At 39.1% G+C, this 14,393-nt stretch overlaps 1 protein-coding gene across 2 annotated transcripts in view; it reads right to left on the reverse strand.

The window, feature by feature from the left end:
- myofl (myoferlin like) overlaps positions 1-14,393 on the reverse strand; it is a 96,299-nt gene that overhangs the window by 21,758 nt on the left and 60,148 nt on the right. For both annotated transcript variants that reach the window (XM_061939198.2, XM_061939280.2), the window contains 11 exons: positions 12,029-12,193; positions 8,044-8,131; positions 7,767-7,844; positions 7,512-7,693; positions 7,282-7,440; positions 5,446-5,547; positions 5,207-5,368; positions 4,979-5,144; positions 4,845-4,912; positions 4,744-4,758; positions 1,483-1,581 (listed from right to left, as the gene is read on the reverse strand). In XM_061939198.2, the coding sequence (XP_061795182.1) occupies positions 1,483-1,581; positions 4,744-4,758; positions 4,845-4,912; positions 4,979-5,144; positions 5,207-5,368; positions 5,446-5,547; positions 7,282-7,440; positions 7,512-7,693; positions 7,767-7,844; positions 8,044-8,131; positions 12,029-12,193 (1,284 nt within the window). The remainder of the gene's footprint in view (positions 1-1,482; positions 1,582-4,743; positions 4,759-4,844; positions 4,913-4,978; positions 5,145-5,206; positions 5,369-5,445; positions 5,548-7,281; positions 7,441-7,511; positions 7,694-7,766; positions 7,845-8,043; positions 8,132-12,028; positions 12,194-14,393) is intronic.

Below are 14,393 nucleotides of genomic sequence, written 5' to 3' on the forward strand. Positions count from 1 at the left end.
AACAGCTAAAATTATACACAAAGCAAACTATAACCTGCTACCCAAGAATATACAACAATTCTTCTCAAAAAAAGAGGAGAAATATAATCTTAGAGAGAAATGTAATTTAAAACATTTGTATGCACGTACAACACTTAGGACCTTCAGTATATCAGTATGTGGAATTAAATTATGGAATGGATTAAGCAAAGCAATCAAACAATGTACTAATATGATCCACTTCAAGAAACTCTTCAAACTTAAAGTGTTTACAAAGTACAAAGAAGAAGAACCATGACAAACATTCTGAATTTATTTAACTCATCCATTCTTTCATTCTTTCACTCACAAAATAATCTTACTTATCTCAACATATGAAATGTAACTTACTTCACCAATTATTATTTATTTACTTATTTTATTGTATTACTTATGGAGTATATTGTGAATAAATTGAGAACAGGAAGTGAACAAAAGTTTTAGCAACTGTCATGTAAAAGAAAAGGGGTAGGATTAAATAAGCTTTGCTTCTTCCTACTCCTTTTCGAACATGTTGAAAAGAGAAACTGGAGATTGTGATGTATCATGTTGTATACTTGCATGTTCGAAATAAACTCAAACTCAAAGTAGGACATATTATTATATTTTAATAGCTAGAGCATAAAAACCTTCTAAGTACGTTTTTTAACACAATGAGAGCCCTTTAGACATAAAATACCAACAATTCATGTCACCTTTACACTCGTTTAATTGAATATAGTAGACATAATAAGCGAAAACAAGACTTTAGGTTATCTAGTGGATGATATTACAATAGTATTGATATTTTTTAAATACATTTTTATGCTTGAAAATGTTTCATTTAGGCCAAATAGATAGAATATGCTTTAAGTTTGCAATACAGTGAAGACGCAAATTTCGAAGCGCCACTTTTTTTTGCCTTACTTCACTGATTTTGGGGTTTGTAGTTACAGTTATTGAAGATATATGTAAGTAATTTAAGATATCTAAGTAGAGGGTGTCTGCTCCATCTCTATTATAGTTTGGGGGTCCTTGGCCTGGAAACTATTGAAGACCCCACTACTTTAAAACAAGCAAGTACATGTGTTTGTTCTGTTGGACAAATTATTTATCTTATTTCAGATTTTAGTATATATTACTTTTAATACGAAAAATGGTAAAATTGCCCGCACATTTATTTTCACAAATCCTGCATACTGTTCATCTTTTTGCAGTGGTCTCCATATTTTTCTCTTCATGTCGTTCTGATGCATTGCCTTCGTTCCACCTTTCCAAATAAGATGATTCCAGAACAATCCTCCCGCAGACACATTTCTTTATGATCATTATCAAAATGAATGGCTCACTTGATTACATTTTTGTTTTGGAAATACACATGAATCCAAAGTCAACACAGTCAAGGTCACTGGCTGTATCATGTACAACCAACAACAAATTGTAGCACTGATTTACTGTAATCTAAGTTGGTGTTTATGACCTCACCTCCAACGTGTCATATCCCTTTTTCAGGTAAGGCCCACACTTCTCCTGCAGTCCAATGGAGGCATAGAACTTACTCCACCAGTCTACTGCTTCCTCTTCCTGCACAATTGAAATCATTTAAAATAACACAAATACAGTCGTGGTCAAAAGTTGACATACACTTGTAAAGAACATAATGTCATGGCTGTCTTGAGTTTCCAATCATTTGTACAACTCTTATTTTTTTGTGATAGAGTGATTGGAGCACATACTGTCATAGTTTGTTGTTGATGAACCCCAAGATGCAGAGATGACGTCAGGCATTGAGTGAGAAAACATGATTTAATTAAACACAATGGCTAAACAACAAACAAAAGGGTAACAACAAAAGGCGCGCACAAGGCGGAGAACAAACTTGGCTATGAACTCAAATAGCACAGAGGCTAACTGTGGACAAGAAACAAAAACACTTACTGTGACACGAAGTGAGCAGAGTGAAACAAAAGTAGACAGAGCTACAAATACAAGTATTAAGACAGGTAGTAATGACAATGACAATGACAATAATCCAGCACTGACTGGAGGGGAAGGCAGGTTTAAATAGCAGCTGGCTGATTGACACCAGGTGTGGCCAGATGCCAATCAGCCACAGCTGAGGGGAAGCAGCACTCAGGGAGACAATCAGGAATTGAAGACAAAATAAAAGCGCTGACAGAAAACTAAGACAAACGCAGAGGAAAAACTAAAACACAGTCAAACTGTCAGGGACAAGCCTGACACATACTTGTTGGTCACAAAAAACATTCATAAAGTTTGGTTCTTTTATGAATTTATTATGGGTCTACTGAAAATGTGAGCAAACCTGCTGGGTCAAACGTATACATGCAGCAATGTTAATATTTGGTTACATGTCCCTTGGCAAGTTTCACTGCCATTAGGCGCTTTTGGTAGCCATCCACAAGCTTCTGGCAACTTCTGGTTGAATTGTTGACCAATCCTCTTGACAAAATTGGTGCAGTTCAGGTAAATTTGTTGATTTTCTGACATGGACTTGTTTCTTCAGCATTGTCCACACGTTGGGAAGGCCATTCTAAAACCTTAATTCTCGCCTGATTTAGCCATTCCTTTACCACTTTTGACGTGTGTTTGGGGTCATTGTCCTGTTGGAACACCCAACTGCGCCCAACTGGGCTGATGATTTTAGGTTGTCCTGAAGAATTTGGAGGTAATCCTCCTTTTTCATTGTCCCATTTACTTTCTGTAAAGCGCCAGTTCCATTGGCAGCAAAACAGACATAGAGCATAATACTACCACCACCATGCTTGACGGTAGACATGGTGTTCCTGGGATTAAAGGCCTCACCCTTTCTCTTCCAAACATATTGCTGGGTATTGTGGCCAAACAGCTAAATTTTTGTTTCATCTGACCACAGAACTTTCCTCCAGAAGGTCTTATCTTTGTCCATATGATGTCAGATGGCCTTCCCAAAGACCTCACTTAAACGTGTGGACAATGCTGAAGAAACAAGTCCATGTCAAAAAAAACAACAAATTTAGCTGAACTGCACCAATTTTGTCAAGAGGAGTGGTCAACAATTCAAGCAGAAGCTTGTGGATGGCTACCAAAAGTGCCTTATTGCAGTGAAACTTGCCAAGGGACATGTAAGCAAATATTAACATTGCTGTATGTATACTTTTGACCCAGCAGATTTGGTCACATTTTCAGTAGACCCATAATAAATTCATAAAAGAACCAAACTTCATGAATGTTTTTTGTGACCAACAAGTTTCAATCACTCTATCACAAAGAAATAAGAGTTGTAGAAATTATTGGAAACTCAAGACAGCCATGGCATTATGTTCTTTAAAGCATACTTGCCAACCCTCCCGGATTTTCCGGGAGACTACCGAAATTCAGCGCCTCTCCCGAAAACCTCCCGGGACAAATTATCTCCCGAAATTCAGGCGGACTCAGGTCCGCTTTCCCACAATATAAACAGCGTGCCTGCCCAATGACGTTATAACTGTAGAATGATCGAGGGCTAACAATAAACCCACATAAGGAACCAAGAACTCGGTTCCTTATGTGGGTTTATTGTTAGGCAGTTTCATTAACGTCCTCCCAGCGCGGTAACAACACACAACAACAGCAGTCACGTTTTCGTCTACCGTAAAGCAGTTTGTCTGTCGTAAACAGCAATGTTGTGACACTCTTAAACAGGACAATACTGCCATCTAGTGCATTTGATGAAAGCACTTTTGTGCGTGCCACACAGCAATGCATCATCAGAGAGGGTGTTCAGCATGGTTAGAAAAATAGTGACAGAGAATAGAACAAGGATGGACAATTCAACCCTTAACTCAACAAGTATATGTGTAAATAAATGAACACTGAAATTAAAGTATTTCTTGTATATATATATATATATATATATATATATATATATATATATATATATATATACAATAAAATAAATATATATTTATAGCAAGAATTCACTGAAAGTCAAGTATTTCTTTTATATATATATATATATATATATATATATATATATATATATATATATATATATATATATATATATCCATCCATCCATCCATTTTCTACCGCTTATTCCCTTTGGGGTCGCGGGGGGGCGCTGGAGCCTATCTCAGCTACAATCGGGCGGAAGGCGGGGTACACCCTGGACAAGTCGCCACCTCATCGCAGGGCCAACACAGATAGACAGACAACATTCACACTCACATCCACACACTAGGGCCAATTTAGTGTTGCCAATCAACTTATCCCCAGGTGCATGTCTTTGGAGGTGGGAGGAAGCCGGAGTACCCGGAGGGAACCCACGCAGTCACGGGGAGGACATGCAAACTCCACACAGAAAGTTCCCGAGCCCGGGATTGAACCCAAGACTACTCAGGACCTTCGTATTGTGAGGCAGATGCACTAACCCCTCTGCCACCGTGAAGCCCATATATATATATATATATATATATATATATATATATATATATATATATATATATATATATATATATATATATATATATATATATATATATATATATATATATATATATATATATATATATATATATATATATATATATATATGAAATACTTGACTTGGTGAATTCTAGCTGTAAATATACTCCTCCCCTCTTAGCCATGCCCCCAACCATCTCCCGGAATCAGAGGTCTCAAGGTTGGCAAGTATGTTTACAAGTGTATGTAAACTTTTGACCATGACTGTATATTGTCAGAGACAAGAAGAAAGGCACTCACCTTCTCAATTTGAACCTGTAGTTATGGAAATCAAAATAAATACTGCATGTTGATAACATTGAAGATTTGCATCTGCATAGTGTAAGTGCGTTATGACTCACCTCAGCTTTGACTGTATGTCTCTCCTCGATGTCGATGATAACGTCTCCCTGAGCAGCTATCATTGCCACTAAAATAGAATGGGAGGAGGACTCAGTAAATGTAAATGTTTGGAAGCGTGTGAGTGTGTGTGTACCTCTGGCTGACATGCAGACTTCATTGTTGACTCGATACGGGTCACATCTGAACACCTCCAAGCAGTCGATGGTGCACTGGCCCACTACTGGCTTCCTTCCAAAGGGTCTGTGGTCGATGACCTTCAGGACAATGGGAGGTGTGTACATCTCTTCTTTGGGGAGAAGCTGGAAAATGACACAAGTTGTTGGAAATATACCAATAGTCGGGACAAAATATGAGCCCGTACCACTTTGAGGAGCAGTACAGATCCAGGAAAGTTGGGATTCTTCTTGAAGTTCTTGATGATGGCCGTTTGAACGATCTCGCCGCCACATTCCACGATCAAGTTAGGAGACGCGACTGTGGCCAGCTGGTAGCTCTTCATGTTCCTCAAACCCCAGGTCAAGACCTGAGAGAAAGAGAACGTTATTCCCTATTTCCAATCGCTGTAAAAGAGGCGAAAGAACGATATTTGATGTGCCGTACCTCGATAGCAGTGAGCTGCACGACAGGTCTGATTCCTTGAGGAACCATGTAGAGCTTCTCCCCTCGCCGAGGAGGAGCCAGAGGAAGATCTCCCTCATTTGCCTGCAAGGCAGTGTTACATTTTCAATATTGTTATGTTTAATAAACCCTTATGAGATTGAAGGGACATTTTGTACCATTGATTTTTTTATACTTTCAAGTAGAGATGTCCGATAATGGCTTTTTTGCCGATATCCGATATTGTCCAACTCTTAATGACTGATGCCGATATCAACCGATACCGATATATGCAGTCGTGGAATTAACACATTATTATGCTTAATTTTGTTGTGATGCCCCGCTGGATCCATTAAACAATGTAACAAGGTTTTCCAAAATAAATCAACTCAAGTTATGGAAAAAAATGCCAACATGGCACTGCCATATTTATTATTGAAGTCACAAAGTGCATTATTTTTTTTAACATGCCTCAAAACAGCAGCTTGGAATTTGTGACATGTTCTCCCTGAGAGAGCATGAGGAGGTTGAGGTGGGCGGGTTGAGGGGGGGGGGGTGTATATTGTAGCGTCCCGGAAGAGTTAATGCAAAGGGATTCTGGGTATTTGTTCTGTTGTCAACACCGCCAAAATGACATGAAAGTAGAGATGTCCGATAATATCGGACTGCCGATATTATCGGCCGATAAATGCTTTAAAATGTAACATCGGAAATGATCGGTATCGGTTTCAAAATAATCGGTATCGGTTTCAAAAAGTAAAATTTATGACTTTTTAAAACGCCGCTGTGTACACGGACATAGGGAGGAGTACAGAGCGCCAATAAACCTTAAAGGCACTGCCTTTGCATGCCGGCCAAGTCACATAATATCTACGGCTTTTCACACACACAAGTGACTGCCAGCATACTTGGTCAACAGCCATACAGGTCACACTGAGGGTGGCCGTATAAACAACTTTAACACTGTTACAAATATGCGCCACACTGTGAACCCACACCAAACAAGAATGACAAACACATTTCGGGAGAACATCCGCACCGTAACACAACATAAACATAACAGAACAAATACCCAGAACCCCTTGCAGCACTAACTCTTCCAGGACGCTACAATATACAAACACATTTCGGGGCGGTATAGCTCGGTTGGTAGAGTGGCCGTGCCAGCAACTTGAGGGTTGCAGGTTCGATCCCGCTTCCGTCCAGGACGCTACAATATACAAACACATTTCGGGGCGGTATAGCTCGGTTGGTAGAGTGGCCGTGCCAGCAACTTGAGGGTTGCAGGTTCGATCCCCGCTTCCGCCATCCTAGTCACTGCTGTTGTGTCCTTGGGCAAGACACTTACCCACCTGCTCCCAGTGCCACCCACACTAGTTTAAATGTAACTTAGATATTGGGTTTCACTATGTAAAGCACTTTGAGTCACTAGAGAAAAGCGCTATATAAATATAATTCACTTCACTTCACTTCATTATACCCCCCCCCAACCCAACCTTCTCATGCTCTCTCAGCATGTCCAAAATTCCAAGCTGCTGTTTTGAGGCATGTTAAAAAAATAATGCACTTTGTGACTTCAATAATAAATATGGCAGTGCCATGTTGGCATTTTTTTCCATAACTTGAGTTGATTTATTTTGGAAAACCTTGTTACATTGTTTAATGCATCCAGCGAGGCATTAAAATTAAAATTAGGCATAATAATGTGTTAATTCCACGACTGTATATATCGATATCGGTTGATATCGGTATCGGTAATTAAGAGTTGGACAATATCGGAATATCGGATATCGGCAAAAAAGCCATTATCGGACATCTCTACTGCTGTCATTTGTTTACCTTGTCCTTTAGCAGCAACTCAGCCGCCAGAAGTACATCTCCAGCACCGCGTCCCTTTTTGGTAACTGGGTACCACTGTAGTTTAGGGCTGACGGCCCCACTGAGGTGGACTTTCACGACTGGAGAGCACATACAGCGACCCATGTGCTCATCTTTACCCTGGAGATGAAACGCGAGTCTTATCATAGTCCGTGATTCCCATTTGTGTCGGCCTCTTCTAAAAAGCCTACCACTTTATCGCTGTCGTAAAGCTCCAACACTACATCTGGAGGGTTGTGGGCGATGGTCTGTGGGTCTCCGTATATTTCAACATCCTCAAAGATGAGACTCTGATCCCACGTGGGGTTCAAGGTAGCATTGATGACTTCCGTAGTTTTGCTCAGGTGAAGGAAAGACACGTGGGCGTATGGATCTACACCAGACAATGACAATCAGGATACACCGACTTTATTTACTATCTTCCATTGTTATTTTTCTATTTTTACCTGAGAAGCTGTCCTTGTCCATGGCACAGAGATTCCTTGCCTGGTACACGTACACTCTCAGCTGATAAAGGTACGACCCTGAATGGAGCATTTTTAAATTCAATACAATCTCAGGACAGTATGTGATAAGGCATAATAATGCTTGTGTTTCTTCGGCTAAACTATTCCAAAAATGGAAAAAACTACAGCCAGGAAGCGGTCTGTGAAACAGCACAAAGGCTTTAATCAGCGTCAGTGACCGGCGGGCATGTGCTTTATCTGATACAGGAGGACTCACGGCTAAAGTGGCAGGAAACTGTGGGTGTGTTGGCTCCAAATAGTTTGGCAGCATCCGTTTTGCTGGCCTTCTCGTCAACATCAACCCCCTGTCAACAGCAAAAAAACAAAAAAAAAAACACATAGGAAAACTTAAAAAACTTTTTCACTGCTGGTAGGTATTGTGTCAAAGTGGAAAAAAACTTAAGCTGGCAAAGGGAACTCCAACTTTGTGACTCATTTGTTAACAAAAGGAACAGCCACATACAAAAATGTGACTCAGATGGGTATCATGTTGTCATGGCAACAACCTCATTGGCTAACATTTGTTTGGAATACAAGATATATCTTGTGATTTTTTTGGTGGAAAGACAAAACCGCAGCTCTCTGTGACCACATGATCAAAACTATTTGACTTGGGGTCCGCCTTGGACTAAAAAATTTGGTCAAGGGCCAAAAGCCGACTGCCTGATTGTAAAGTAACAACATATACATATATTTATATTCATATATACATATATAATATATATGTACATACATACATACATATATAATATATATGTACATACATATATAATATATATATACATACATACATACTGTACTTATATATATTATATATATACATACATACATATATATTATATATATATATATATATATATATATATATATATATATATATATATATATATATATATATATATATATATATATATATACATATATACATCCATCCATCCATCCCATCCATTTTCTACCGCTTATTCCCTTCGGGGTCGCGGGGGGTGCTGGAGCCTATCTCAGCTACAATCGGGCGGAAGGCGGTGTACACCCTGGACAAGTCGCCACCTCATCGCAGGGCCAACACAGATAGACAGACAACATTCACACTTGCATTCACACACTAGGGCCAATTTAGTGTTGCCAATCAACCTATCCCCAGGTATATATATATATATATATATATATATACGGTTTGGGGAACATATTCACCATTAATTAGTTGCTTATTAACATGCAAATTGGTAACATATGGGCTCTTAATTAGTCATTATTAAGTACTTATTAATGCCTTATTCTGCATGGCCTTATTATACAACCAGAAAGCCATTAACTAAGAGTCTTCCCTCAATAACCTCAGAATTATTGCTTATTAGTAACCCTAACCCTAATCCTAACCCTAACCCTAACCCTAACCCCTCTATTTTCCCGTAGTGTCCAAATTAAGTCTTTGTTACTTTAATAAGCAACTAATTAATGGTGAATATGTTCCCCATACTAAAGTGTTACCATATTTACACATGTGTGTGTGTGTGTGTGTGTATGTGTGTGCATATTATATCAACATAATGGATGTATAATTAATATAATTGGATATTAAGAGTGTGTGAAAGTTCGACTCCTACCCTGTTTACTTTTCTGACGACCTCCTTAAAGTTTTGTAATCAATCAGAAATGTCAAGCAGCTAAAATGTGCCAAACATGGATAAATGCAGAGAGATTGTTTTGCATTTTTTCCCATCATGCACCATTATAATGGTTTTAAATGGGCGTAATTTTAAATTGTTATGGTGTGTGGACATATTTTTTATAATATCGACAAAGTTCAGTGAGCAGGTTGCGTTATGTATGACTTTTTATGTTGGTTGCAATTTTTTTGGTTTTCACCATTACTAGGGAAGGTTGTCTGGGTTGGCTCATGTAAGTAAATGCTGTGCTACATTCTCCCGTACGCATAATTCATGGTTTAGTCACGTTGTTCACAAGATGAGGCAGAGACGCAGCAATAAGTCTGACAGACATATAAAGCTAATTAAAACACCCCGCAAGCCAGATTCCTCATCAAACTCATGAAACGTCGCAGGCCATATTGAAAACGCCTGCGGGGCGAATTTTGGACACCGATCATTTATTGCACAACACAGCAGCAACAGAAGAAATGTTGTAATCGCGGTAGGGAGCAAACTGCGTAGTCAGCATAAGTACAGCTGATGAGTTAATTGCAACAGCTGAGACGCCCAACCAACACTTTCATCTGCATGCAGAGGTAAATAAAGATGTTAGATGACTACCACTCATGATACTTCAAATGCAGCTACTGCCATTTTGTGTAGTCAATAAAACTACATTGGAGGGTGCCTACAGCCACAGATGTTAATGGCAATGTTATTTGACCCGAGGCGACAGTAACTACAGACCTGGGCAGTTATTTGTTTCCCCTACAGGAGACTGAATAAAGGGGTTAACTGGATCATTTAGGGTGATAACTTTGTATAGGCAGACTTCCTGGTCCTGTTTAGAGTGTACAGTGGAACCTCGATTTATGAACTATATTTGGTTCTTCAACAGGGCTCGTAAATCGTATATTGAAGTACATTTCTCCATAAGAAACAATGTAAATATGAATAATGGGTTCCAGCCTCAACCAAAGTCCCTATTTGAGTGAGGGTATGTACACACTAAAAACAATAATAAGTGCTGTACAGTTATGTATATCAAACAAACATAACAAGGAAGTCATGAATAACCATGTTGTTAATAATAAGCTGAAACAACGACAACAACAACAAGCTGCAGTCTGGCATGCACTGCTCTGCCAACATGCGCACACACACAGAGAAGTCCTTTTGGTGCCCTCACAAACGATCAGAAATCACAAATGTCCTTAACTTTAACAACCATATTGCTACAATAATAAGCACTTTTAAAAAGTAAGTAAAATCCACTTACATTACATAAAGCTGATTCTGATTAACATCAGCAAAGGTCCTTCTGTGAGCTGCTCCTCATGAGGAGAGAAATGAGCACAGACAGCATACTTGCCAACCCTCCCGATTTTCCCGGGAGACTCCCGAATTTCAGTGCCCCTCCCGAAAATTTCCCGGGGCAACCATTCTCCCGAATTTCTCCTGATTTCCACCCGGACAACAATATTGGGGGCGTGCCTTAAAGGCACTGCCTTTAGCGTCCTCTACAACCTGAAAAGGAGACTATTATATATGTCTCCGTTATCCATAGGTTTATCTATAACCCATAAAGTAGGCAGGCACAGAGCTTTTTCTCAGCGTGTGTTTATTCTAGCCGGCACGTTAATACACTGACACACAACATCCGGATTCCCATCATGCATTGCTTCAAAACTACGGCAAGTAGTAATGTCCAAAAACATAACAGAGACGAAGCAGAAGAACGAAGAAGAGTCATGGCGACAACGAGTAAGAAGAAGTATGCTTGCAAGTTCCAAAATTATTGGAAAAAATAATTTCAGTTCATCCAGGACAGCTCGAGGGGGAAGGGGTATGCTGCCTGCACATTTTGTAGATCAGACTTCTCCATTGAACACGGTGGCCGAACGGATATACTTATTCATGAACGGATTATATATATATATATATATATATATATACTGTATATATATATATATATATATATATATATATATATATATATATATACATATACATACTGTGTATATATATATATATATATATACATATATATATATATATATATATATATATATATATATATATATATATATATATATATATATATATATATATATATATATATATATGTATATATATATGTATATATATATGTATATATATATAAGAAATAACAACCCCCCCACCCCGCCCATCTCCCGAATTCGGAGGTCTCAAGGTTGGTAAGTATGACAGACGGAGAGAATTAATCTGAGGGAGCAGGGGGGAGTGGCCGTGTGTGCGCAACGAGAGAGAGGTAGTCTTCTCCTCAATTGTGAAATAAGTCCGCTTTGGCATATTTTCCCAGAAAAGTCCGTTCTCATCACAATTAAAAACTTGCTAAGGTAGGAAGCCGGCTTCCTCAATGTCTTCAATACGAGCAAGCACAAAATGGCAAGATTAATGAACGACGTGTTTGCACACATATTTGGCATGATCTAAAAGTTCACAAATATAGGGGTTTGTAAATCGAGGTTCGACTGTGCATGTAAGCGACTGCACTGAGCATTCACTCACCAGTGCACCTTCCAATCGGAAGATGGCAGATGCCCCGATTCGATCCGATGGCACCATCTTCCTCCTCCATCGTCGACGGCGGAATGTGTCAGAGGAGCGTTCCTTCCGGTGAAACTTCCAGCCAATCAGGGAAGAATATTCCCAGCCTTCTCCTGTCTCACGCCTCTGTGGAGGACGAGTCGTTAAGAATGACATTTCGGATGATCACATTTAAGGTGCTCTTCTCAACTTGTTCAAATTACATTTTTTAAACCATAATACCATATTTTCTGGACCAAAGTGCGCACCGCCGATGAATGGTCTATTGTCGATCTTTTTTCATATATAAGGCCCACCGGATTATAAGGCGCATTAAAGGAGACATGTTATTTTAATTTTTTTTCTAAATGTAAAACACTTCCTTGTGATCTACATAACATGTAATGATGGTTCTTTGGTCAAAATGTTGCATAGATTATGTTTTACAGATCATCTTCAAGTTGCTTTCTGACAGTCGCTTCAGGATGCGCCGTTTTGTGGGCGGTCTTATTTACGTGGCTCACCTTCGACAGCGTCTTCTCCCCGTCATCTTTGTTGTAGCGGTGTAGCGTGCAAGGATGGCAGTGGAAGAAGTGTCAAAAGATGGAGCTAACTGTTTTATGACATTCAGACTTTACTTCAATCAATAACGGAGCAGCATCTTCTCATCCGGAAACAACAACAAGGTACACAAATGTGTACCGTGAAAAAACGTCCGACCGGAACTCTAATAACTAAAGTTCCTTGGGTGAATAATGTAAACTCACTACACCGGTATGTTTTAACGCTTTCATGGCGAGTTTACTGACAGATATAAGTTATAACTTTACACTACTTCATATTAGAAATGACAATAGCGGAGGATGAATGTCCCATAACAAGATAGAGAAAAAGAAGAAGCTTATCGACTACGGAGTTGGCACGGACTACAAAGGCGGACACGCGCAATTTGTCAGGATTTATAAAGATCCCCAATACAGATCAGCAGGTACCAGAAAAGTTTATTTTGCATAATATTGCGAAACAAAACGCCAGATAATATGTCTTACCTTATACACACACCATAATAATACTCATATGTTTAATGCGCCGACAATCCACCAAGCGCTGCGGCTTCATAGCTTACCAACGTCGTACTAAAACATTTTGATAGATTTTTCAGAGCCGTGTGTAATGTTCTATATTTTCAATGGAACATATAAAATGTTGGTGTTGTTTACTTGAGTGATATTGCCATACCTCTTACCACGTATCTCTTATGTTTGACTGCCATCTACTGGTCACACTTATCATTACATCATGTACCAAAAAAAAAATTGCTTAGAGGTTGGTGAGAAAAACCAGAATTATTCCGTACATTAGGCGCACTGTCGAGTTTTGAGGAAAAAAAAGGATTTTAAGTGCGCCTTATAGTCCGGAAAATACGGTATATAACAAGAACACCGACGGCTATCTTATATTAACATTAGTGGTTTATTAGAACATATCAAATATCCTAATTCTATATTGTTTACAATTACTAATTATATTGAATCAAGTTTGTCGCTCACCGCTGTCTGTGTGCACATAAACAAAAGCAGTCCAAGAAAAGCAACTAACAATTTGCAGTCATGCTGTTGTTATGACGGAATATATATTCAATGATAGCCAATGTTAGGAGCTAAACTTTGCCAAATTGCTATCCTCAGCTAACAACACACAAGGCTGTGAGTTGTGCATGGTTTTAGTTACGTGACATCATTACTGGGTAAAAGCCGGAAGAGGGCAGGATGCAATACAGACCTGGGCAAATTAAGGCCCGGGGGCCACATGCGGCCCGTTAAGCTTTTCAATCTGGCCCGCCGGACATTCCCAAATATTTTTTTTTAGATCTTTAAGATGGAACGTGTAGCTGTCATTATGATGTGCAGTGTTGTTTTCTAATGACCGTAAGTCTTCAACTATACTAAGTCTTTCAATGGTTGGAATCTGCGCTTTTGGATGATATACCAGTTACTATGGTAATCTAATTAGTTACTATGGTCATCTAATTAGTTACAATGGTAATCTACGTCACAGCAGCTCAGACGAGGCACCAAGCAGTGTGGGTGGGAAGCGTTTCCACAGACGCGGAATGCGATTTTCACAACAAAGTTCTAAACCTTAGTGATATATCAGATATATCAGATTGTAGGTGGGTTTATTTTGTACCCTTCGCTGTTTGTTGCATTTTTGTCGCGTTTCACTCGATTGTAAAATATGTCGATCGAAAGGGGGTGTGACATTCATATTTTGTCAATATTCAGTGTTTTATCGTTCATAGAGAAATGTACAATTCCATTACGTATTTTTAAGGCGGTCTGTCATA

Source organism: Nerophis lumbriciformis, linkage group LG02, assembly GCF_033978685.3.
Source record: "Nerophis lumbriciformis linkage group LG02, RoL_Nlum_v2.1, whole genome shotgun sequence".
Lineage (NCBI taxonomy): Eukaryota > Metazoa > Chordata > Actinopteri > Syngnathiformes > Syngnathidae > Nerophis > Nerophis lumbriciformis.